We start from the raw sequence: 24,350 nt of genomic DNA on the forward strand, positions 1-24,350 counted from the left end.
GTTGGGTATGCTCTCATGTACCTCAAGGCCATAGCAAATCAGGATTAGTGCCCTTCCCTTTAACTATAGGGGAGGTACTTGAGCTAAGTGGTGGGAGGCCGGTGGACAGGAGGTTTAATATCTCCAGTCCTCCTAGTTTGAAGCTCCACCAATATCATGTGGATAGATCCCTAGTATGTTTTAACATTTCCAATCCCCGAAAGCCGGGAAATTGGGAAGTGTCATGGAATAACCAAACCATGACCTTTTCATACAGAGCCGATAGAATGCCTACAGATACAGAACTTATACGCCACATAGCCGGTAGTGGAAAATATTCCCGATATAGGTATACCCTAGGAAGTAGGATCATGAGAGTTGGAGAAGTATCACCAGGATACTGTGCACATATCGTACAAACTGATACGTGTACTAAACAGATGGGAGAATTAGGGTTAGGAGATTTCATATGGAAAATGTGTAATATGGTTATGTCCTAATCCGTCCCATATGTTCTCCCCGATGATGCATATTTCATATGCGGGAGGAAGGCGTATAAGTGGCTTGCCCCAAACTCAGAAGGGTTATGTTATATTGGAAAAGTACTGCCTGAGGTAATGACCGTATCCCACACTAAAATGAAGGATATTCACCGCAGTGCCCAAGCTCCTTATACTCACACTCATTACGAGCACATCGTTAAACGGCACCTGATAGAAAGAACAGAGCATCCGGCCTCTGACCTGATCCATGAATCCACCGGGATTCAATTCCTAATCGCGTTAGATATCACTCGCACCGCCAGAGGAGTGATAAATTCTAAATATATATCTGCGCTTGCAAATTTATTAGACAATATCACTGAAATGTATGATGACACATTCAGGTATACCGGAAGGTAGCTCCAAGCTTATAAAACAGAACTGGTTCAGCATAGGATGATTCTCAATTATCTCACAGCTGTGACAGGCGGGTATTGTGTTACCCTAGCGACTCAGTATGGAATAAAGTGCTGCACGTATATTACAAACAGCACCGAGGACCCGGTCGAGGTCATAGACCAAAAGATGGACGACATTCTCCAATTAAAGTGGGAGTTCCGCAGGAGACACAATCTCACCCTTGCCGCTGTGGGTAATGAGCTGACCGGTTGGGTGTCATGGTTGAACCCACGAAATTGGTTCTCTGGTTTGGGAGAATGGACTCAAGGAATTATCATGGATGTAGGGAAATTTCTTTTGTGTATTCTGGGTGTCATCATATTGGTCGGTCTGATATTTAGATGCGTTCGGGTTTTAACAAAGTGTAAACGTAGCGCCCGAGTGATGAGTTTAAGAAGTGAAGATACTGTAATAACAACGACTGATTTGATTTACGACCCAACCATTGAGACAATGTTGTGATGAAAATGTGATTCCACGGTCCGTTTCTTTCACCCGTTTCTCCTTTGTTTTCCTCCAAGGTACAAAGACATCCGCTTGGAAGAAGAATTTGACAACCTTTTACACAGACAACTGATGGACTATGCCATAGACCCCCATATCCCCTAGCAACTTTAACTTTACGCTAGCCCAACACTTTTTGTAAGTCTATGGACATTGAAAAAGCTTTTTGCACACCGTTTATAGCAAAAGCATCAGGAGACTACAGTCAACATGTACATCGAGACAAGACAAGACACAAGACAAGACCTCAATCGGCAAAATGTATATTAAACTCACATAGTTTATGACTGCATTTTCCATAATTGCTCCTTATCTTCATCTCTACAACCTTCAGGTAATAACACACATAGTCGATAGGGAATATAGGCACAGATATCAGCACTCACATATCCCCCTATTCATGTATCATCAACTAAAATGTGCTCCCCCATTTTGTTGCAACCAAAAGCCGAAAAGAGCTCGGTAAAGTTTGACAGCCCATCCACAGACCCGTACCACGGGATAAGAAGGAATTCAAATGTATACTTCGCAATACCTCGAAGCTTGATTTAAAACACGTACGGCACGATGATACATGACCCCTCAAACATGGATTCATACACACATACTTCTACTATCTCACTAGGTCATACCGTTTTCCCACCTTCTCCTCTTCTCCCCTACCCAATCATAGAAATGTATTATACATGACATATATTTTTCTCTTTTTGAACTGTTTTAGGAAGTGGCAGTTATTGGTGACTGCCAAAGGGTGGACTGTCAAAGTCAGAAAAATATCACGCTGCACATTGCCATATATGCACCTCATGCGTGTGCCCGCTGCACGAGCATGAGTTCTCCCGTGCATGCATATACTCGCGGTCGCGTGCACTCGCGGGCGCGCGGTATGCGCATTTACGGTAGAGTTTGTGTGCGTCTAGCGGGCGACTCAATCATAACATAATTTAGTCATATAATGTATTTTGTAGATTATGGTCCCTTTGATAGAATCTGAAAGCTTAGTTAATATAGCATGTTCGAGGACAGAGAGATTCCTCTTTGTTTGATACGAAGGGTCAGACAGGGGTTACACAGTGGTGTTTAGTATCCATCGGAAAAGAATATAATTAGCAATATTCCGGTGTTGGTTTGAAGCGGATTACTCGCTCGTGCGTATAGTTATGGACATAAGAAGTTTATGGACATTTACTATATTTGCACTTTATTACCCATGCGGCGGGAAACCCAGTTTCCCTCCCACCTGAGCAGTTTGAAATAGTCACAGCCCACCTGTATGAACCAACCTATGACCTTTTGTTATAATGCAGAGACGAATTCCTGTGTCCAATGAACAATAAGAATGTAGGGACCATTGTACTGTACTGTGTGTAAGTGTATATAAAGACAAGCCGATCTGGGCCAGCTCTCTACTCTTCTCAACGGTTCTCATCACTGATAATCGGGAGCTGGATATCCAGAAAGGCGCTTGCGATTGTTCCCCTTGTGCGTAAGTTCTCTGCAACCATATTTATCTCCTATTTTGTTGTAAGCCATTCTCTCTCTCCTTCCCCCTTTTAAATGTAATTGTGTCTTTGTTGTATTTTAACGTGTAGTAACTCGGTTAGGTATTTTATGTTAGTTTGGTAGTGTATAACTTGTATTGTGTATTCTTTTGCGATTGAACGTTCATTTATTTCCTTAAAGGTGTTAGACCCTTAGACCGGTATTTGAGTGTTTATTATATTGCTAAAGGGTTCTCAGAGCGTAAGAATCGCTCATACAGCTTTTAAACTAACAAGGTTACACTGTGTTGCATTTACACCTTATCACTGCACAAAGGTTTAACTCTGTGAGCGTCAGCGCCGCTCGTGATCTCCTCGTGGTCTCGAGCGTCCGCCACGCTGCTAGCGTATCTTTATGTTAGTCGGCAGCCTATAGCGTGCTTGCCTTTACGCTTTAAGCCGTGAGCGAACGTGCCGCTCGTACGTCTCGTCCACGGCTAAGCATTTGTACGCTATGTGCGTACTCTTACGGTATTCCATACTCCAATTGCGTACTGTATTCATTAACCTTTTAGCGTGTTTAATATAGGATATATATATTAGGCTTTTACAAAATATACTAGCATTCACTCTATACTGTATTAACATTCCTATATTTATGTATAGCTCACACTAGTGACTAAGGATTTGGCTCCTTAACCAGGTTTTTAATAGAACGTTTAACTCTTATTCCAAGGGTTCATACTGTATTATATGCCAATTCACAAATTGTTACTGAAAGTTATGTGGTACTTCAAATGCTATTTAATGTGGAACCAATTGTACTACATAGAGGGGTAACTTCAGACCTGATCGCTAGGATGCATTTTTTGTATCCTTGCGATCAGAGAGTCGCCGCCTACAGGGGGAGGGTATATGTTGTGTGCAGGTGTGCGTTCGCTTTTGTAGGAGACCTGCACAAAACATCAATTTGTGCAGTCTCTACACTGCCCAGGACTTACTCTGCCACTGCGTTTGTTTCATACTGATCAGGGCCGGAGCTGACGTCAGACACCCTCCCTCAAAACGCCTGGTCCCTCCCGCGTTTCTCTGGACACTCCTGTAAAACGGTCAGTTGCCACCCACAAACGGCCACTTCCTGTCAATCACCTTGCGATCACCCGTGCGTTCACTTTTTTCGCACCATCCCGTCGCTAGGCACCAATGCTCGGTGCTGCGGTCCATCGCGCCTGCTCATTGTGGCTCAGACGCACGCGCAGTTCAGATCTGATCGCACGATGTGCGAAAACGCACAGCAGCATTCAGGTCTGAATTACCCCCACAGAGCTGTCGCTAAAGCAGTGTGATATGTTCTACCACTAAAGGAGACTGCTGACGCACCCACCACAATGGAAGGCGGGGGGGAAGTGCATTCTCTCTTGCCCAGTGGTGCAAGTAGAAATATTTTCTTAGTGGTACAGAGTGCAGAAATATGGGCGTGGTCATGTGATATGAGGGGGCATGGCCACATGCCACTAGTGGGAGTGGCTACATGACACTGCCCCTTTTCTTTGCACTCTGGAGGCAAGGCTAGAAATATATAGCATACCTCCAAACATGACCCTCTCCAGGAGGGACAGAATGCTCTGCTCCTGGACTTCCCTCTTAATGTATAATTGCCATCACCTGTAGTGAAACACCTTTCTTATCCATTAACCCAGTGCTTAAAGTGGTCCTAGAGAGGTGGTGGAACTCACTCCCCTCCCCACGGCACCAATGCAACAAAGGTATTGCGCGCGCCTACAAGGGGGTGGGGTCTCAAAAAAAGGGCGTGTTACACAATAGTAATAATGCCCACAGTAGTAGCACCCCATAATACACATAATGCCCACAGCAGTAGCGCCTCTTATACAATGCCCCTTATGTAGAGCCCATAGTAGTGGTGCCCCTTATGCAATGCCCGCAATAGCAGTACTCCTTATGTCCCCAGGAGTGATGCCCCTTATGAAGTGCCCCCTTTACAATGCCCTCATTAGTAGTGCCCCCAGTAGTAATGCCCTTAATGGTAATGCCCCTGTGTAATATTGCCCCCAGTAGTAATGTTGCCTGTAGTAATGCCCCCAGTCATTTAGCCCCTGTAGTTATGCCCCCTTGTAGTTTAGCCCCCAGTAGTAATGCCTCCAAGTAGTAATGCCCCCTGTATTTACACCCCCAGTAGTGATGCCCCTGTAGTTATGCCCCCAGTAGTAATGCCCTCCTGTAGTTTGCCCCCAGTAGTTAGCCCCCTTGTAGTTTGCCCCCAGTAGCTTGCCCTCAGCAGATGCCCCCCAGTAGTAATGTCCCCCAGTAGTTTGCCCCAGTAGTAATGTCCCCAGTAGTTTGCCCCCAGTAGTTGCCACTCTGTAGTTTGCCCCCAGTAGATGCCCCCCATTAGTAATGCCCCCCAGTAATTTGCCCCCCAGTAGTAATGCCCTCCTGTAGTTTGCCCCAGAAGTAATGTCCCCCAGTAGTTTGCCACCAGAAGTAATGTCCCCAGTAGTTTGCCCCCCAGTAGTAATGCCCCCAGTAGATGCCCCTCAGTAGTTTGCCCCCAAGAAGTAATGCCCCCCCAGTAGTTTGCCCCCAGTAGTAATGCCCCCCCAGTTGTTTGCCCCCAGTAGATGCACCTCAGTAGTTTGCCCCCCAGTAGTAATGCCCCCCCAGTAGTTTGCCCTCAGTAGATACCCTCCAGTAGTAATGCCCCCCCAGTTGTTTGCCACCAGTATATGACCCTCAGTAGTTTGCCCCCAGTAGTAATGCTACCCCCCCCCCCAGATGAGCTGCTACACAAATTAAAAAAAGACAAACACAACACACCATACTTACCAAGCCCCGCTCCGTGACCGGCCGCTGCAGTCTTCTGAGAATCCGCTCCTCGGCACTATGGGAGAGACGTCATGATGTCTCTCCCATAGCGCGCACTGACAAAGCCAGAAGCCGGAGCTCAGTACTGAGCTCCTGCCTCCGGCTGCCGCTGTGTAGGGAGACTGGCGCCCGCTGGTAACACAATCTCAGCGGGCGCCAGTCATCTCCCTGCTGCGGCGCCGGGGACACATGGGGTGAGGTGAGCCAGAGGAGGCGGAACTGCGTTCCGTCTCCAAATGGAACTGACGGAACGCAGTTCCGCCCCATTCCGGCTCACTTTAACCCCTGCATTAACCTGTTCAAAACAGGTACCGCAATCATAATGAAGAGGAAAGTCCAGAAGCAGAGCATTTTGTCCTTCCTGGAGAGGGTCATGTTGGGAGGTATGATATAGTAATGCCTCCAGCATAATAGAAACATATAGTGATACTCCCAGTATAATAGAAATATATACAGTAGTAATGCCCTCAGTATAATAAAGGTATAGGAAAGCCCAGAGCCGTAACTACGTGTGTTCCAGGTGTGCCTGGCACACAGCGCAGTCGCCCTGAGGGCGCATCGGCCAGCATTCTATGTCAGCGGCTTGTAATGAGTCAGATTGACTCATTACAAGCCGCCTCTGCTTGTTGCACTGCGATGGAGAAGAGGAGAGGAGCAGATCCGGAGGCATGGGAGGAGGAGGTAGGGGGTAGCCAGCGCTATGTAATTGGTAGCAGCGCCACTGCAGCAGTCCCTCTCCTTCCGCACTGGCTGGCTGGCACTGCTGTGAATGCTGGGATGTGCTGCCGTAATGTGTAAAAATGGGGACGCTGTCTGCCGTAACGTGTAAAAAGGGGACGCTGTCTGCCGTAATGTGTAAAAAGGGGACGCTGTCTGCCGTAATGTGTAAAAAGAGGACGCTGTCTGCCGTAATATGTAAAAAGGGGACGCTGTCTGGCGTAATGTGTAAAAAGGGGACTCTGTCTGCCATAATGTGTAAAAAGGGGACGCTGTCTGCCGTAATGTGTAAAAAGGGGACTCTGTCTGCTGTAATGTGTAAAAATGTGACGCTGTCTGCCGTAATATGTAAAAAGAGGACGCTGTCTACCGTAATGTGTAAAAAGGGGGACTGACTGCCGTAACGTGTAAAAATGGGACGCTGTCTGCCGTAATATGTAAAAAGGGGACACTGTCTGCCGTAATGTGTAAAAAGGGGACGCTGTCTGCCGTAATGTGTAAAAAGGGGACGCTGTCTGCCGTAATGTGTAAAAAGGGGGACTGACTGCCGTAATGTGTAAAAAGGGGGACTGTCTGCCGTAATGTGTAAAAGGGGCTCTACCTGGTGTAGTGGTGCTACTGTGTGGCGTAATTTGAATAATGGAGACTACTATGCACCGTAGTATGAATTGGTATTATTTTGTGGCCACACCCCTTCCCCGTGAAGCCACGCGCCTATATTTTTTGCACACGCCGACGCTGCGCACTGCTCCTGTTTTACATAAGGGGAGGGGGGCCGCCAATGCCGTTTCTTGCACACAGTGCTAAAATGCCTAGTTACGGCACTGGCAAAGCCCCCAATTTAATAACAATATATAGTAATGCCTCCATTATAACAGCAAAATATACTGTTGTAGTGTCCCTGGCATGCATAATAGAAATATATAGCATTGCCCTCATAATAATAGAAATATATAGCAGAATCCACTTTAAAATAGAAATATATTGTAATACCCCCATAATAATAGAAATATATAGTAGTGTCCACATTATATTAGAAATGAATTACCCCACACAGTGATGCCAGAGACATGCCCTGCAGCCCAGCCTGTGAAGAACAAAAGCCGCTCAGTGCCGATGCATCACACGAGCCGAGTGAAGGGAAACAGCTTCACTGCTGCTCCCAGCAAGTGACGCTGTGGGAAAGTGCAATCAGGCTCCTCTCTTCACGCCAGCCACAGTTGCCAGATGATGATCACGTGACGTGACTGACACACTCCCAGTCACCCTGACAAATTGGGGGGCACCATCATGCTGCCAACCACCATGGTCTTGTTGCTTTGTGGAACTTTATAATTGTGGTAATAGAGGCCACGGGTGCAAAGTGTGTGGCAGGTGGTACTGTGTACCTGCTACCAAATTTTTAAGGGTACTTCGTACCCAAGCGTACCCGCATACTTGCACCACTGCTCTTATCCAGGGCACTACAATGTCTAACTAGGGTTTTGTACTGATCTAAAGCACATAGATATGAATTCTAACCCAATGGAGGATGCTAATGGAGACACAGAGGGCCTAATTAATGTTTGTACATGCAATTGGGATTTATTAAGGCTAAGGAACTGCTAATATTAACAAGTGAAGCTATCTCCCAAAAAGTCAATAGATTCCCACAATCGCAAACTCATTCGCAACTGCGCACCAGTGGCGTACGCTGAGGACTGTGGCTGGTGAGGCACTGCAGCAGTACATAAGGCTCTTCATGTTTCCTGGCTGCCTGCAGCACTGGTGTGGGCAAAGTTTGTGGTTGCAGCCCACAGATATTCCCCTGAGCATGCCTGCACTGTCTGTCCCAGTTCCCTGTGTGACAGTCGGCGGCGGATTGCGACCCTGGGAAGGGGGCTTGACCTCTGCTGCAGTCCTGCTCTCTCTGCATATGCCACAGCTGTAAATTCCAGCAGCGGCGGCAGGGGAGGGGGGGAATGGGCGGACAGCTTTATCAGCAGCCACTGGTGTAGGCTTGGCAGGGTGAGGGGGGGTGGCTACTGTTCACTGCAGTCAGCTCGGGAAGGCTGGTGATTTGGTGTCCTCCCAGAACCATCCATCACTGCCGCTTTGCTCTGCCCGCTGCCCAATCATAATGAGCCTCAGTGACAGGGGCGTGCTCTCATATGAGTTGAAAGCACGCCCTTTGTCTAAGAGGCACTTCTATTAGGTGCCGCTTGCAGGGCTTTTTTTAATGGCCTTTTACTGCCCGATGCCAGGCCCCACCCGGCCCTTTCACATAGACAGTGGGTGCCTCCGAAACACATGTAAAACTGCTTTTTTATATAGTAAAATTTATTAACATGATATAAAGTCTAAAGCACATACTTTATGACACATAAAGGGCCTAATTCTGAGTTGATCGCAGCAGCAATTTTGTTAGCAATTGGGCAAAACCATGGGGGTCATTCCGAGTTGTTCGCTCGTTGCCGATTTTTGCTATGCTGCGATTTGTTGCTAACTGCGCATGCACATGGTACGCAGAGCGAATGCGCTAAGTTATTTAACACAAAACTTAGGAGATTTGCTGGTGTTCAAGCGACGATTTTCAGTCGCACTGCTGATCGGTAAATGATTGACAGAAAAGGGGCGTTTCTGGGTGGTAATTGAGCATTTTCCGGGAGTGTGCTAAAAAACACAGGCGTGTCAGGGAAAAACGCGGGAGTGTCTGGAGAAACGGGGGAGTGGCTGGCCGAACGCAGGGTGTGTTTGTGACGTCAAACCAGGAACTAAACGGACTGAGCTGATCGCAATCTGTGAGTAGGTCTGGAGCTACTCAGAAACTGCAAAGAATTATTTAGTAGCAGTTTTGCTAATCTTTTGTTCGCAATTCTGCTATGCTAAGATACAACCAGAGGGTGGCGGCCTAGCGTGTGCAATGCTGCTAAAAGCAGCTAGCGAGCGAACAACTCAGAATGAGGGCCCATGTGCACTGCAGGAGGGGCAGATATAACGTGTTGAGAGAGTTAGATTTGGGTGGGGTGTATTCAAACTGAAATCTAAATTGCAGTGTAAAAATAAAGCAGTCAGGATTTACCCTGCACAGAAACAAAATAACCCACCCAAATCTAACTCTCTTTGCAAATGTTATATCTGCCCCCCCTCCAGTGCACATGGTTTTGCCCAATTGCTAACAAACTTGCTGCTGCGATCAACTCAGAATTACCCCCAATATATGTCATAAGTATCTTCTTTGTATTATTTTAATCATTTAGGACAAACGTCCCTGCTGCATACATATGAGGAACATTGACTGCTAGAGTAGCCTTATGGCTACGCAGACTGGCCATGGTAGTAGCGACGCAGGAGCCAGGTTTCTCTACGTACATGATGGCAGCTGATGTCACATACATACGTCTAGAAAATGGCAAAATGGCAATGACATGACATGCCTGTGTTTTTCCCCCAAACGGACCCTTCCTGTCAATCACTCTGCTTTAAACTTCTCAGTGCGAGCGCAATCGCAAAGTTACCTTGGCGCATGTGCAGTGTGATCGCTACACATGCACAGTCTGCCAATAATCGTTCCATTGTTTGAACATCAGCATTGCATACAAACATGACTTTGGCCCATAGCTTGATGTAAAGCAATGTTTTAAGCCAAACAAGGAAGTAAGTATCACATTTTTAGAAGCACTAGTCATAGTGTAAGGTGACTCATAGTAAGGTTTTGATAATCAGCAACTGAAAACAAATATCTGGGTGTCTGTATAGTATAAGCTTCTATAAAGTACATTCAATCAGGTAAGTATTATTAAAATAATAACAATTTTGGTATCATAGTAACATTTGTGGTTGCAACGTACTTGCCTATCCTACTGAAACAGCCAAGGGGCTCCCAAAAATTGGGTGGCACTCTCGGCGTCCCGGAAGAGTGGGCAAGTATCCTGGCCAGATGACACCCATCCCCTCCGCTTTCCCCCACTTCTGCTCATATGCCCTCCGGTTAGTTTTCCAAAGTGGGCAGTCTGATGACGCGATTCCCACTGAAACGCGTCAATGTGGCCCCGCCCCCTGCATCACAATACCAGTAATTTCGGCATTGTGTAGCAGGGGTAGGGCCACAATCACGTGATATCGCGATCATGCTCCCTGTTCTGCCCCCAATTCTGCATCATCTTTCAACCGCCATCCCTCTATGCCGTGCCATAACATCCCCACAGCATGATTCTGTCACCACCAAGCTTCACTGTAGGGATTGTATTAGCCTGGTGATGCGCGGTGCCTGGTTTCTTCCAAACATGACACATGGCATTCACGCCAAAGAGTTCAATCTTTGTCTCATCAGACCAGAGAATTTTGTTTCTCATGGTCTGAGAGTCCTTCATGGGCATTTTGGCAAACTCCAGGCGGGCTGCCATGTGCTATTTACTAAGGAGTGACATCCGTCTGGCCACTCTACCATACAGGCCTGATTGTTGGATTGCTGCAGAGATGGTTATCCTTCTGGAAGGTTCTCCTCTCTCCACGGAGGAATGCTGTATCTCTGACAGAGTGACCATCGGGTCCTTGATGACCTCCCTGACTAGGGCCCTTCATCCGCCGATTGCTCAGTTTAGATGGTCAGCCAGCTCTAGGAAGAGTCTTGGTGGTTCTGAACTTCTTTCATTTACGGATGATAGAGGCCACTGTGCTCATTGGGACCTTTAAAGCAGCATATATTTTTCTGTACCCTTCCCCAGATTTGTGCCTTGAGACAATCCTGTCTTGGAGGTCTACAGACAATTCCTTTGACTTCATGCTTGGTTTGTGCTCAGACATGCACTTTCAAGTGTGTGACCTTATATAGACAGGTGTGTGCCTTTCCAAATAATGTCCAATCAACTGAATTTACTACAGGTGGACTCCAATTAAGCTGTAGGAACATCTCAAGGATGATCAGTCGAAACACGATGCACCTGAGCTCAATTTTTAGCTTCTTGGCAAAGGTTGTGAATACTTATGTACATGTGATTTCTTAGCTTTTTATTTTTAATACATTTGCAAAAATCTAAAAAAAATATTAGATTTATGGTAAGAAATTACCTTTGTTAAATCTCTTTCTGCGAGGTACACTGGGCTCCATAGGGAATGACATTTGGGTGTAGAGTAGGATCTTGATCCGAGGCACCAACAGGCTCAAAGCTTTGACTGTTCCCAGAATGCATAGCGCCGCCTCCTCTATAACCCCACCTCAGTGCACAGGAGCTCAGTTTTTGTTAACCAGTCCAATGCAGTAGCAGGCAAAAGAGACGACAACTGTTAGTAGCCACATACACCACATTTTCACGACAGGAGAATATGTCAGCGGCTAATGCCATGCCAACCCAAAAGAAGCTAAGTGCGTCAGGGTGGGCGCCCTGTGGACCCAGTGTACCTTGCAGAAAGAGATTTAACAACGGTAAGTTCTTACCATAAATCCCATTTTCTGCTGCGGGCTCCACTGGGCTCCACAGAGAATGACATTGGGGATGTCCTAAAGCAGTTCCTTATGGGAGGGGACGCACTATAGTGGGCACAAGAACCCGGCATCCAAAGGAAGCATCCTTGGAGGCAGAAATATCAAAGGCATAAAACCTTATGAATGTGTTCACTGAGGACCATGTAGCCGCCTTGCACAATAGTTCAAGGGTCGCACCACGGCGGGCCGCCCAAAGAGGTCCAACCGACCGAGTAGAATGGGCCTTTATGATAGAAGGAGCTGGAAGCCTGTACATAAGCATGTGCAATCACCATTCTAATCCATCTGGCCAGGGTCTGATTGTGAGCAGGCCAGCCACGTTTGTGAAAACCAAACAGAACAAAGGGAGAATCCGACTTCCTGATGGAGGCAGTTCTCTTCAAGTAGATACGGAGAGCCCGTACCACATCCAAAGACCACTCTTTGGAAGACAATTCAAGAGAGGCAAAGGCCGGAACCACAATCTCCTGATTAAGGTGGAAAGAAGACACCACCTTAGGTAGATACCCAGGACGTGTTCTAAGAACCGACCGATCACAGTGAAAAATCAGATATGGTGACCTACAAGATAAGGCACCCAAATCCGACACCCGTCTAGCAGAGGCAATAGCCAGCAGAAACAACACCTTAAGAGAAAGCCGCTTAAGGTCTGCAGAATCAAGAGGTTCAAACGGAGACCCTTGCAAGGCCTCTAAAACCACAGACAAGTCCCAAAGGGCCACAAGCGGAACATAGGGAGGAATATGAACCTTGATGGAGGCCAGACGAAGGCCCAAGTCCAGGCCCTGTTGTAGAAAGGCCAAAAGTTTGGCCGTACTAAACTTGTAAGCGTTATGATTGTTAGATGCGCACCAAGCAAAGTAAGAATTCCAGACCCTATGGTAAATCCGAGCAGAAGCCGGTTTCCAGGCCTTCAACATAGTTTGAATGACCGCCTCAGAAAAACCTTTGGCTCTCAAGATGGAAGCTTCAAGAACCACTCCGTCAAAGCCAACCGGGCTAAATCCTGATATACACAGGGGCCCTGTACAAGGAGATCTGGGTGCTGTTGAAGTAGAAGGGGACGCTCTCTCGAGAGACCCTGAAGGTCTGAGAACCAATGCCGTCTGGGCCACGCCGGAGCGATCAGAAGTAGAATTCTTCCTTTTTGCTTGAACTTCCTTATTACTCTGGGCAGGAGTTACACCTGAGGAAACACGTATGGCAGCTGAAAATTCCGTGGAATTGCCAGTGCATCCACGAACGCTGCTAGAGGATCCCTTCTCCTTGCTCTGAAGACCGGAACCTTGTGATTGTGTCAAGACGCCATCAGGTCCACATCTGGAAGGCCCCACCTGTCCAAAAGGAGTTGAAACACTTCTGGATGGAGGCTCCACTCTCCGGCGTGTACGTCCTGACGACTGAGAAAGTCCGCTTCTCAGTTTAGGACCCCAGGAATGAATACTGCCGATATGGCTGGCAGATGGCGTTCCGCCCACTGAAGAATCCTTGATACTTCTTTAATTGCCATGCGGCTTCAAGTGCTGCCTTGATGATTAATGTACAGTGGCTGTGGTAGCGTTGTCCGACTATACTTGAACAGGTCTGTTCTGTATTAAATGGTAGGCCAAGTTCAATGAGTTGAACACCGCCCGCAATTCCAGAAAGTTTATTGGGAGGAGAGACCCCTCCCTGGTCCACCGACCCTAAATGGAGTGTTGCTCCAACACCGCTCCCCAACCTCTCAGACTTGCATCCGTCGTCAGAACGACCCAGTTGGAGATCCAGAAAGGATGACCCCTGCTCAATCGTTGGTCCTGAAGCTACCAGCTCAGTGACAGACGGACCACTGGAGACAAGGAGATCATTTGAGACCTGATCCGGTGAGGCAGGCCGTCCCACTTGGCAAGAATCAGCTTCTGCCGAGGACGGGAATGGAATTGAGCGTACTCCACCATGTCGAAAGCCGACACCATGAGACCTAGTACTTACAATGCCGAATGTATCGACACTTGCGGACGAGATAGGAAGCATCGAATCCTGTCCTGAAGCTTCAGGACTTTCTCCTGAGACAAGAACAAACACTGGTTGTGAGTGTCCAACAACGCCCCCAGGTGCACCATGCTCTGAGCAGGGACCAGGGAAGATTTCTTCCAGTTGATGAGCCACCCGTGGGCTTGCAGAAACTGGATAGTCAGATCCAGATGGCGCAGGAGAATTTCTGGGGAATTTGCCAGGATCAACAAGTCGTCCACGTACGGTAGGATCCAGACCCCTTGACGGCGGAAAACAGCGGTCATTACCACCATGACCTTGGTGAAGACTCGCGGAGCCGTGGTCAAACCAAAAGGTAACGCCCGAAATTGGTAATGGAGGTTGCCAACAGCAAACCTCAGGTATTGCTGATGAGACATTGCAATGGGAATATGCAGGTAAGCATCCTGTATGTCCACGGAGACCATATAATCCCCAAGTTCCAATGCCAGAACAATAGAGCGAAGAGTTTCCATACGAAACTTGGAGACCTTCACAAATTTGTTCAAGGATTGAGGTTGAGAATGGGCCGGGATGACCCATTCGGTTTCGGGACTAGGAACAGCGGTGAATAGTACCCCTTGCCTCTCTGAGCCAGAGGCACTTGTACTACCACTCCTGTGTACCACCGAATGAAGAGTTTTTGCCTTCACCTGATCCGAAGGGATGTCTGTCAGGCAAAATCAATGAGGGGGATGATTTTTGAAGGATACGGCGTAACCTCAAGTGGCAACTTCCCGTACCCAGGCATCGGAAGTGGTCTTCAACCATTCCTGGGTATACCCTAGATGCCGGCCCCCCACCCCGGGATCCCCCAGAGGGATGCCAGCCCCGTCATGTGGCAGGCTTATCAGTCTTGGAAGCAGGCTGATGGGCAGCCCAGGCCCGTTTGGGTTTGGGCTTATTGGGTTTGGAAGTGCGAGCCTGTTTCGGATACGCCTGACCCTTTGCTTTCCCTGAAGGCAGAAAGGAGCAAAAGGAAGTACTCAGCCTTTGGTACCGAAGGAGCAGTATTAGGTAGACAAGCTGTATTAGCAGAAGCTAAGTCAGCGACAATCTTGTTGAGGTCTTCTCCGAAAAGGATGTCTTCCTTAAAAGGGAGTAGCTCGAGGGTTTTCTTAGAGTCCAGATCCACGGACTAGGACCGCAACCATAGAATCCGGCGAGCCAGTATGGATGTAGTAGAAGCCTTGGCCGCCAGGATACTGGCATCAGAAGCCACCTCCTTAATGTAATGAGAAGCTGTGACAATGGTGGTCATTCCGAGTTGTTCGCTTGCTAGCAGTTTATAGCAGGCGTGCAAACGCTATACCGCCACCCACTGGGAGTGTATTTTAGCTTAGCAGAAGTGCGAACGAAAGGATCGCAGAGCGGCTACAACATTTTTTGTGCAGTTTCAGAGTAGCTTCAGACCTACTCAGTGCTTGCAATCACTTCAGACTATTCAGTTCCTGTTTTGACGTCACGAACACGCCCTGCGGTCGCCCAGCCACACCTGTCTTTTTCCTGGCATGCCTGCGTTTTTTCGAACACTCGCTGAAAACGGTCAGTTGCCACCCAGAAACGCCCTCTTCCTGTCAATCACTCCGCGGCCAGCAGTGCGACTGAAAAGCTTCGCTAGACCTTGTGTGAAACTACATCGTTCTTTGTAATAGTACGACGCACGTGCACATTGCGCCACATATGCATGCGCAGAAGTGCCTTTTTTTGCCTCGTCGCTGCGCAGCGACCGAAAGCAACTAGCGATCAACTCGGAATGACCCTCAATATACGATAAGCATTGTCTAGCATGATCAGAAGCATTGGAAGACATCTCATCTTCCAACTCCTGAGCTCACGCTTTAATAGTCTCTGCAGCCCATGTCGCTGCAACGGTGGGCCAATGCGCAGCACCTGCTAAGAAATAAATCACCTTTAAACAACCCCCCACACGCTGTATCCGTCGGTTCTTTCAAAGACGTAACGGTAGTTACTGGCAGAGCTGAGGATACCACTAGCCACGCTACCTGCGAATCCACTGGCAGGAGTGTTTCCCAATTTTTACTTAGCTCTGCTGCGAGGGGATAGCAAGCCAGCATCTTCTTGTGAGGCGTGAATTTCTATCCTAGATTTTCCCAGGACTCCTGAGGTATGCCAACTAAATGATCAGAATGAGGTAAAACTTGTTTAACCACTTTCTGACGTTTAAATCTGTCCAGTTAGGGCAGCATCAGGCTCCGGGTCATCAGTAATCTGAAGAATGAGCCTGATAGCCTCCAACAAGTCAGGGACATCCACCTGTGAAACAGATTCCCCATCAGAAGCGTCAGGATCAGAACCTGTGGGGTTAGTATAAACATCATCCTCATCAGATGTGGTATCTGGGACGTTAATGGATTGTGAGGAAGTAACGGCCCGCTTAGAGGACCCCTTGGTCTAAGGCGGGCGAGGTTTAGACTTCTGAGTATTCAGTGATTGGTTCAATTGCTGTAACTGAGCAGACAGTTGATCTGCCCAAGGCGGGTTAACCGCGGGGACCATAAACAGTTGTACCGGCACAGGAGGTCCCATAGGGGGCGTTAATCTAGTTACAAGCGTATTCAAAAGCGTGGAGAAAGTAGCAAAAGGCGGGTCATTTTGAACCCCCGTTGCTACGATCCCACTGGGTGGTAAGGAGCCCCCAGAACCTGAACCCTCAGCTGCTATATTTTCCTTACATGTGTCTGCAGCGTCACCACCACACAATGTGGGATCAGCCCCAGCTCTGTTGCCCCTTGTAGCTGACATATCCGAAAGCTCAATGCAGGGCAACACAGTACAATATCAGCAGCACAATACCTGACAAGAACCCCCTGTGTAGTGTAACAGCACAAACAGGGAATTCAAGAGGTTTATGGTGACTAAAAATCACAGAGAAAGATACACACTGAGTATATCTTGGGAAACACCTAGCCCCCTCAGGTTATAGAATAAAGGGATAGCAATCTGAGCGAGAAACACGAAATGGAGGTCACACAGCAGCTATATGCACACATACATAGGGGTATATTCAATTAGGGTCGGATCCATTCCGACATGCATTTGTCGGAATGGATCCGACAGCCCCTATTCAATCTCATCTCAATTCGACTTTTAAAAAGTCGAATTGAGATGAGGGACCCAGAGGAGGAGAGGAGGGGGGGGAGCCGCGGGGAGACCAGTGGGAACCAGCGGGTAGACGGAGGAGAGCAGTGTTACAGTAGCGCTGTGGGAGGTTGTCTCACAGCCGCCAGACCTCACGGCAGTGTCCACCCCGCTCCAGCAAGCGTGACCTCACTTGCTGGAGCCGGGTGGATGCTGCCGTGAGCGGCGCGGCTGAGAGACATCCTGCTGCAGTGCTGTGCTTTAGCTCTTCTCTCCCCTGTATGCCCTGCGGCTGTCCCTTGTCTCCCCGCGGATTCCCCCCCCCCCTCCTCCTCTGGATCCCACATCTCAGTCCGACATTTTTTTATGTCGGACTGCGATGGTCGGAAACGGGGCCAAATCCTGAAGAATTTGGCCCTGTTTCACTCAAAAGTATGTGAATCGGCAGCTATACCGCCGATTCACGTACTATTCGACAAGTCGAATTCCACGACTTGTCGAATAAAAACTGATGGGACTGAATAGGTCGAATCAGTATTCGACCTTAAAAAGTCGAAAACTGACGTCTTTTTCGACAGGCGGCAGTTTTCGACCCTAATTGAATATGCCCCATAGTCTCATTACACAATGCAGAAATTATGACATGCAATAAAACTGCACTGGACTAGCAATAAAGTAGTACTAAGTATAGCTATACACTCAATAGATATAACAATGCACAGTAAAGACTGGATGTATATCACAGGGTACTTGTACTATATAACCTTGACTAAATGCACTCTTTCTTAACTAACACTGTCAGCAGACATGTAGAATACTTAAGTGTCCTGTAAAATGCACAGCGCGAACATGCAGGCGGCTTTACAGAGGAGGATTTGCCCAAACAGTCCCAGGATCAGCTCAGGTTGTCCTAATGGTGCCCAAACGCTGACAGGGAGTGAGGGAGTGATATGTTGCTCCAGGGCGGTAACATTTACTCTAAATGGTGCCCTGGGGCTGGGGAGGGGCTACAGGTCAAAGGCTTATCCCCCTGCTGGACTTCACCACAGCATACTGTGGGCTTATAAAAATGGTTTATGAGAGGAAGCCGACCTGTGCCCTTGCCCTGGTGGTCTAGTGGAGTCCCTGTACTGCCACAGTGTCCACGCCAGCGCGTGCGGCCCGCCTTCCACCGGCCGCGCGGGATCGCGATTTACAGCGGGTCCCGCCGAGGGGACCCCTTACCTCCTCCCTGAAGGTTGCCACGCGATCCAGGCGAACAGCGGTAGTGTGTGTGTGAGTAACTGGAAGAAACCGGAGCCTCTGCTGTAAGTACCCAGCAACCAGGGCGCGGGAGTATACAGCGCCGCTGGGGGAGGTGATGGAGCTGCAGCAGGAGATGTCTGACTGACATCTAACACAGTCAGTGTCTCTGCTGCAGCCCTTGAAGTCTTCATTTTTCATTAAAAGCTTCTTCTGGGGGCTGCTGGAGCATCCCCCCTGTTTGTATGCCTGCTTACTGCATGGCACCAGCTACAAAACTGAACTCCTGTGCACGGAGGCGGGGTTATAGAGGAGGCGGCGCTATGCAATCCGGGAACAGTCAAAGCTTTGAGCCTGTTGGTGCCACGGATCAAGATCCTACTCTACACCCCAATGTCATTCCCTGTGGAGCCCAGTGTACCCCACAGCAGAAAACAACTTTTTTTCACATTGTCATTATGGGGTATTGTATGCAGAATTTTGAGGGAAATTTTGAGGGAAAATTTTTATTATTTTAAGTGCTGTGAATAATTTCCGGATGCACTGTAAATCTTATTGCTTCAAAACAGTATCAATTCTTCAGCGTTTGAAGGAATTCAGCAGGAAGGTTGCAACGGCGTCTAGTGGTTCCCATCCCGGGTCCGGCGGTCGGCGACCACCCGTACACACTGAGCGATATGACCATTCATATCACTCAGTGACATCACACAGTGGCCCTCATTCCGAGTTGTTCGCTCGGTAATTTTCTTCGCATCGCAGCGATTTTCCGCTAATTGCGCATGCGCATTGTTCGCATTGCGACTGCGCCAAGTAAATTTGCTAAGAAGTTTGGTATTTTACTCACGGCATTACGAGGTATTTTCTTCGTTCTGGTGATCGGAGTGTGATTGACAGGAAGTAGGTGTTTCTGGACGGAAACTGTCCGTTTTATGGGAGTGTGTGAAAAAACGCTACCGTTTCTGGGAAAAACGCGGGAGTGGCTGGAGAAACGGAGGAGTGGCTGGGCGAACGCTGGGTGTGCTTGTGACGTCAAACCAGGAACGAAATTGACTGAACTGATCGCATTGGCAGAGTAAGTCCCGAGCTACTCAGAAACTGCAAAGAAATTTCTATTCGCAATTTTGAGAATCTTTCGTTCGCAATTCTGATAAGCTAAGATTCACTCCCAGAGGGTGGCGGCTTAGCGTGTGCAATGCTGCTAAAAGCAGCTTGCGAGCGAACAACTCGGAATGAGGGCCAGTGGCCGGCCGTGCATGCAGCTCCTGGACAACAGTCCAGATAGAGCATGCATGCACTGCCGACAGCAAACTTGGGCCCTCATTCCGAGTTGTTCGCTCGCAAGCTGCTTTTAGCAGCTTTGCACATGCTAAGCCGCAGCCTACTGGGAGTGAATCTTAGCTTATCAAAATTGTGAACGAAAGGTTAGCAAAATTGCGAATAGACACTTCTTAGCAGTTTCTGAGTAGCTCCAGACTTACTCGGCATCTGCGATCAGTTCAGTCAGTTTCGTTCCTGGTTTGACATCACAAACACACCCAGCGTTCGCCCAGACACTCCCCCGTTTCTCCAGCCACTCCCGCGTTTTTCCCAGAAACGGTAGCGTTTTTTCACACACTCCCATAAAACGGCCAGTTTCCGCCCAGAAACACCCACTTCCTGTCAATCACATTACGATCATCAGAACGAAGAAAAAACCTCGTAATGCCGTGAGTAAAATACCTAACTGTATAGCAAATTTACTTGGCGCAGTCGCACTGCGGACATTGCGCATGCGCATTAGCGACTAATCGCTCCGTTGCGAAAGAAAAATAACGAGCGAACAACTCGGAATGACCCCCTTGCTGAGAAAATGAGCGACGTTGTTCACAAAGGGGGAAAATGAGTGACGTTGCTCATTTTCCCTGCAAGTGTGTATGGACCTAACTGGATGTTGATGGGGCGTTAGCACACAGGCAAAGTTTACTGAGGGATTGTGGAGGATGTGCTGACGTAATTGTGAGTTATGTAGAGTGGTACTTATGTGGAAATATGCCCTTTTTCAGATGAATATGTTGCACCAGCTGATGCAATATTGGCATATACTTCCATGCGCACAGTGTGGGTGTAAGTACAGTCTACTTGCATACTACTATCCATCGGCCCCAAAATGTTTTTTTGTTTTTTTATGTACAAAGAAATGTGTACAATGTAAAGCACAATAATATCTCTCATATCACCGCAACAAAAAATTGTGATTATATGTATTTATTTTAATATTCTGCATATCCTGTACCAAAATAGCATTATTGCATACAGGTGGCAATGTTGTTATTGCTGTCTATGAAGACAACCAAAGAGACAACTTAATGATTTTGTTAAAAATATCAAAAAAAGTTCAAGGTAATAAAAAAAATAAAAAAAAACACTTTGCGTGTGTTATTATCCTATTAAAAATCACAGTTTCCTGTACGATCCGTGTGCATAGTCAGAAACTAAGGACAATAAACTACATAAGTCCTGTAAATACAGCCTGGCCAAGGACGAATACAGGAGTATCAATTATTCAATGATAATTACAGTAAGAATCTATTTTTATAACATGGTAAAAAGTTACAGATCATTGCAATTGAGGGAAGAGTAACAGAAAAACAAAGCTGAAGATTTAGCAAAAGATTAACAAAACTATTGTAAGTTTTTTCTACATTAAACAACTATGAACTGCAACATTAATGGTTATGTAGACAGTAAACTGATACAGTTTTTGTGGCAATATCCCTTTAATCCTTGATTCGCTAATATAGAACATGAACAGCAGCTAGCCTAAGAGTATTCCAGCGATGCAAGCATAGCGTATATGGCCATACTCTGTAAAATCTGTATATGCTGCATCTCCGATAGGAGTATGTTCATCATTCAAACCACAAGGGCTAATCGTTCATTCATTCTGACACTACACACCTGTCATTTTTTTTAATGTACTCTGCAGTCTCTACTGCATTGTACCACACCTAACACACATTGTAATGTTACCAGCTGACAAAGTAAAAGTTTTGTGAGGGTGACACTGAAGTTCTCTGCGTCATCTATTAAATATGGGGGTAGCACATATGCATATAGTACAGTGTCATGTACTAACCCATCACATATTGATTAGATGTGACCTCTGCAGCTTGTAATAAGGCACCCACCTTCGTCATCAGCAGGATTCCCCATTCTCTGCTTCTGTCACTTTCAGCTCAGCAGAGACAGCAAAGCCTGTGTACAGTCCGGCTGCGATAGTGAATAGTTTGGTACTAATTTTGCAATAGCTGTAAATTGTATTTCTTTTGTAAATGAGGAATTTCCCACGTGCGATCTGTACCAGCTATCTCAGTGACTCTGCTATACTGTACATACTTCCTCTTTCAGTATGATAACAAGAGTGACACCAGGAGGCCTGAACTGCTTTGTGCATCTGAAACTGAAAGAGGCTGTAGGACTGCTCTGAACGATGTGCTAAAACCTCATTTGAGAGCACTAGTCATTATAAAAACAATAGTTGTATATCTTCATAGACCCTAAAGCTCATTTACAGCAGCAACAAAGAGGATATGGATCAATCTTTATTTGTGCAAATGAAAAAAGTGCATGATGGTAAAGAATGAAAACATCCTACAATCACGTTAGAACCTTCACCTTCATTAGTTCAAAGTCAAACCTGAAGTAAGGGGACATCAGGACTGTCTATTACTGTTCATGTCACTTCTGAGGGGTTCAAATGTTTTGTTATGATGGTCATTCTCATCTTGGTAAAAGACCCTGATGTGGTCATAAAGCTAGGCACCTTTACCACACTTGTGGCCTATGCATCATCGGGTGCCGTATGGCCTCCGATGATTAAGTATCGAACTCGCAACGGGGGATACTTATCACCAGAGCAATTCAGCATTGCTCCGATGCGGGGACAGCTGCTCCGAAAAGCAGCTGTCTCCTATTACAGTAACACTGCTACTTAAGTAGCAGCATTACTTACCGTTCCCTTCGCCGGCTTCTGTGCATGTGTGACCTGAGGTTATGCATGCTCAGAGCCTCTGGTCACAAAGTGAAGAGGCGGCTGAGATCCCTCTATGCATCCCTGGAACTCCATACCATAGGAAGGGCCAGTACTAAGGTTTTTGGCACCCTCCAGCAATCTATACATTTGTGCCCTATCTCCCATACATTATAAATGCACAGTGGTCTTACAAGAAAGGGGCATAGTCACTCAATAGTAACCCTAATTCAAATATCACCACACAGTAGCACAATCTTATTCACATTACACCCGATTCGTATTACACCACATAGTAATGCTCCTTATTCACATTATGTCACTCGGTAGTGCCCCATATTTATGTTACATCATTCAATAGTGCCCCTTATTCATGTTACGCTACACAGTGTTATTCCTTATACACGTTATGCCACTTATACACAATGCCCACAGTAGTGCCCCTTATACATAATGCCTACAGTATTACTGCTGCTTATACACATAATGCCCACAGTAGTAGTGTCCCTTAAACATAATGTCCACAATAGTACACATAATGGCGACAGAAGTGCCACTTATACAAATAATGTCCATAGTAGTAGTGCCCTTATACACATAATGCCCACAGTAGTGCCCCTTATACAAATCTCTGCTTCTGTCACTCCAGCAGCTCCATGTCCAGGGCCGGATTAACAATGGGGCGGGTGGAGCTGCAGCTGCATCTGCATTGCTGCTGCAGCAAGAAAATAAATTTCCCTGCTACAGCAGCTTGCCAGTGACAGTGTGAAGCACCGCCCCTGTAGCTGGTACTAGTAGTACATTGACTCATACTGCCGACCGAGTGGCTCCAAATGCCAGCGGCCAGCGGGTATTCACAGGGAATAAAGGAACTCGGCAGGAGGCGGGGCTACACGGGACCCAGGGGGCGGAGCTATGTGGGACTCAGGCTGCCAGGGCTTGCTGCTGCACATGGCTGGAGTAGAGGAGATCTGCCTGCTGCACACAGTGCACAACATCCAGGGCTGACCCAGCCATTAACACTGCATTGGTCTCTGCTGTATTGTAAGGTAAAGAGTGAGTGGAAGGAATTGTATGTGATTTGTGTATCTGTTTGAGCGTGTGTGTGTGTGTGTGTGTGTGTGTGTGTGTGTGTGTGTGTGTGTGTGTGCTGTGTGTGTGTGTTACTTCCAGTTCCATGTTAACTTCTATAGAGTGTGTGTGTGTGTGTGTGTGTGTGTGTGTGTGTGTGTGTGTGTGTGTGTGTGTGTGTGTGTGTGTGTGTGTGTCTTGCATGTGAGCTTCTGCAGGGGATAGAGTTTAATATAGAGCATGAGTGAGGAAGTGTGTGAGTGTGATACAATGCGGGGGGAGGGAGTGTGTGAGTGTGATACAGGGCAGGCTGCGGGGGGGAGGGAGTGTGTGAGTGTGATACAGAGCAAGCCTCGGAGGGAGTGTGTGAGTGTGATACAGGGCAGGCTGCGGAGGGAGGGAGTGTGTGAGTGTGATACAGGGCAGGCTGCGGGGGCAGGGAGTGTGTGAGTGTGATACAGGGCAGGCTGCGGGGGCAGGGAGTGTGTGAGTGTGATACAGGGCAGGCTGCCGGGGGAGGGAGTGTGTGAGTGTGATACAGATCAGGCCTCGGGGGGAGGGAGTGTGTGAGTGTGATACAAAGCAGGCCTCGCGGGGAGGGAGTGTGTGAGTGTGATACAGGGCAGACTGCGGGGGGAGGGAGTGTGTGAGTGTGATACAGGGCAGTCTGCGGGGGGAGGGAGTGTGTGAGTGTGATACAGAGCAGGCCTTGGGGGGAGGGAGTGTGTGACTGTGATACAGGGCAGACTGCGGGGGGAGGGAGAGTGTGAGTGTTATACAGGGCACAGGACATGCTGCGGGGGGAGGGAGTGTGTGAGTGTGATACAGGGCAGGCTGCGGGGGGGAGGGAGTGCATGAGTGTGATACAGAGCAGGTCTCGGGGGGAGGGAGTGTGTGAGTGTGATACAGCGCAGGCCACGGGGGCAAAGAGTGTGATAGAGGGC

General features: G+C 47.7%; 1 protein-coding gene across 2 annotated transcripts in view; it reads right to left on the reverse strand.

The window, feature by feature from the left end:
* SLC11A1 (solute carrier family 11 member 1) overlaps window positions 1-21,671 on the reverse strand; it is a 274,961-nt gene extending 253,290 nt beyond the window's left edge. Inside the window, exon 1 of one of the 2 annotated variants that reach the window (XM_063933920.1) lies at window positions 21,494-21,671. In XM_063933920.1, the coding sequence (XP_063789990.1) occupies window positions 21,494-21,518 (25 nt within the window). In that variant the 5' untranslated portion in view covers window positions 21,519-21,671. The remainder of the gene's footprint in view (window positions 1-21,493) is intronic. The other variant, XM_063933918.1, reaches the window with a different exon arrangement.
* Window positions 21,672-24,350: the final 2,679 nt, after the last annotated feature.

This window comes from Pseudophryne corroboree, chromosome 7 (assembly GCF_028390025.1).
Source record: "Pseudophryne corroboree isolate aPseCor3 chromosome 7, aPseCor3.hap2, whole genome shotgun sequence".
Lineage (NCBI taxonomy): Eukaryota > Metazoa > Chordata > Amphibia > Anura > Myobatrachidae > Pseudophryne > Pseudophryne corroboree.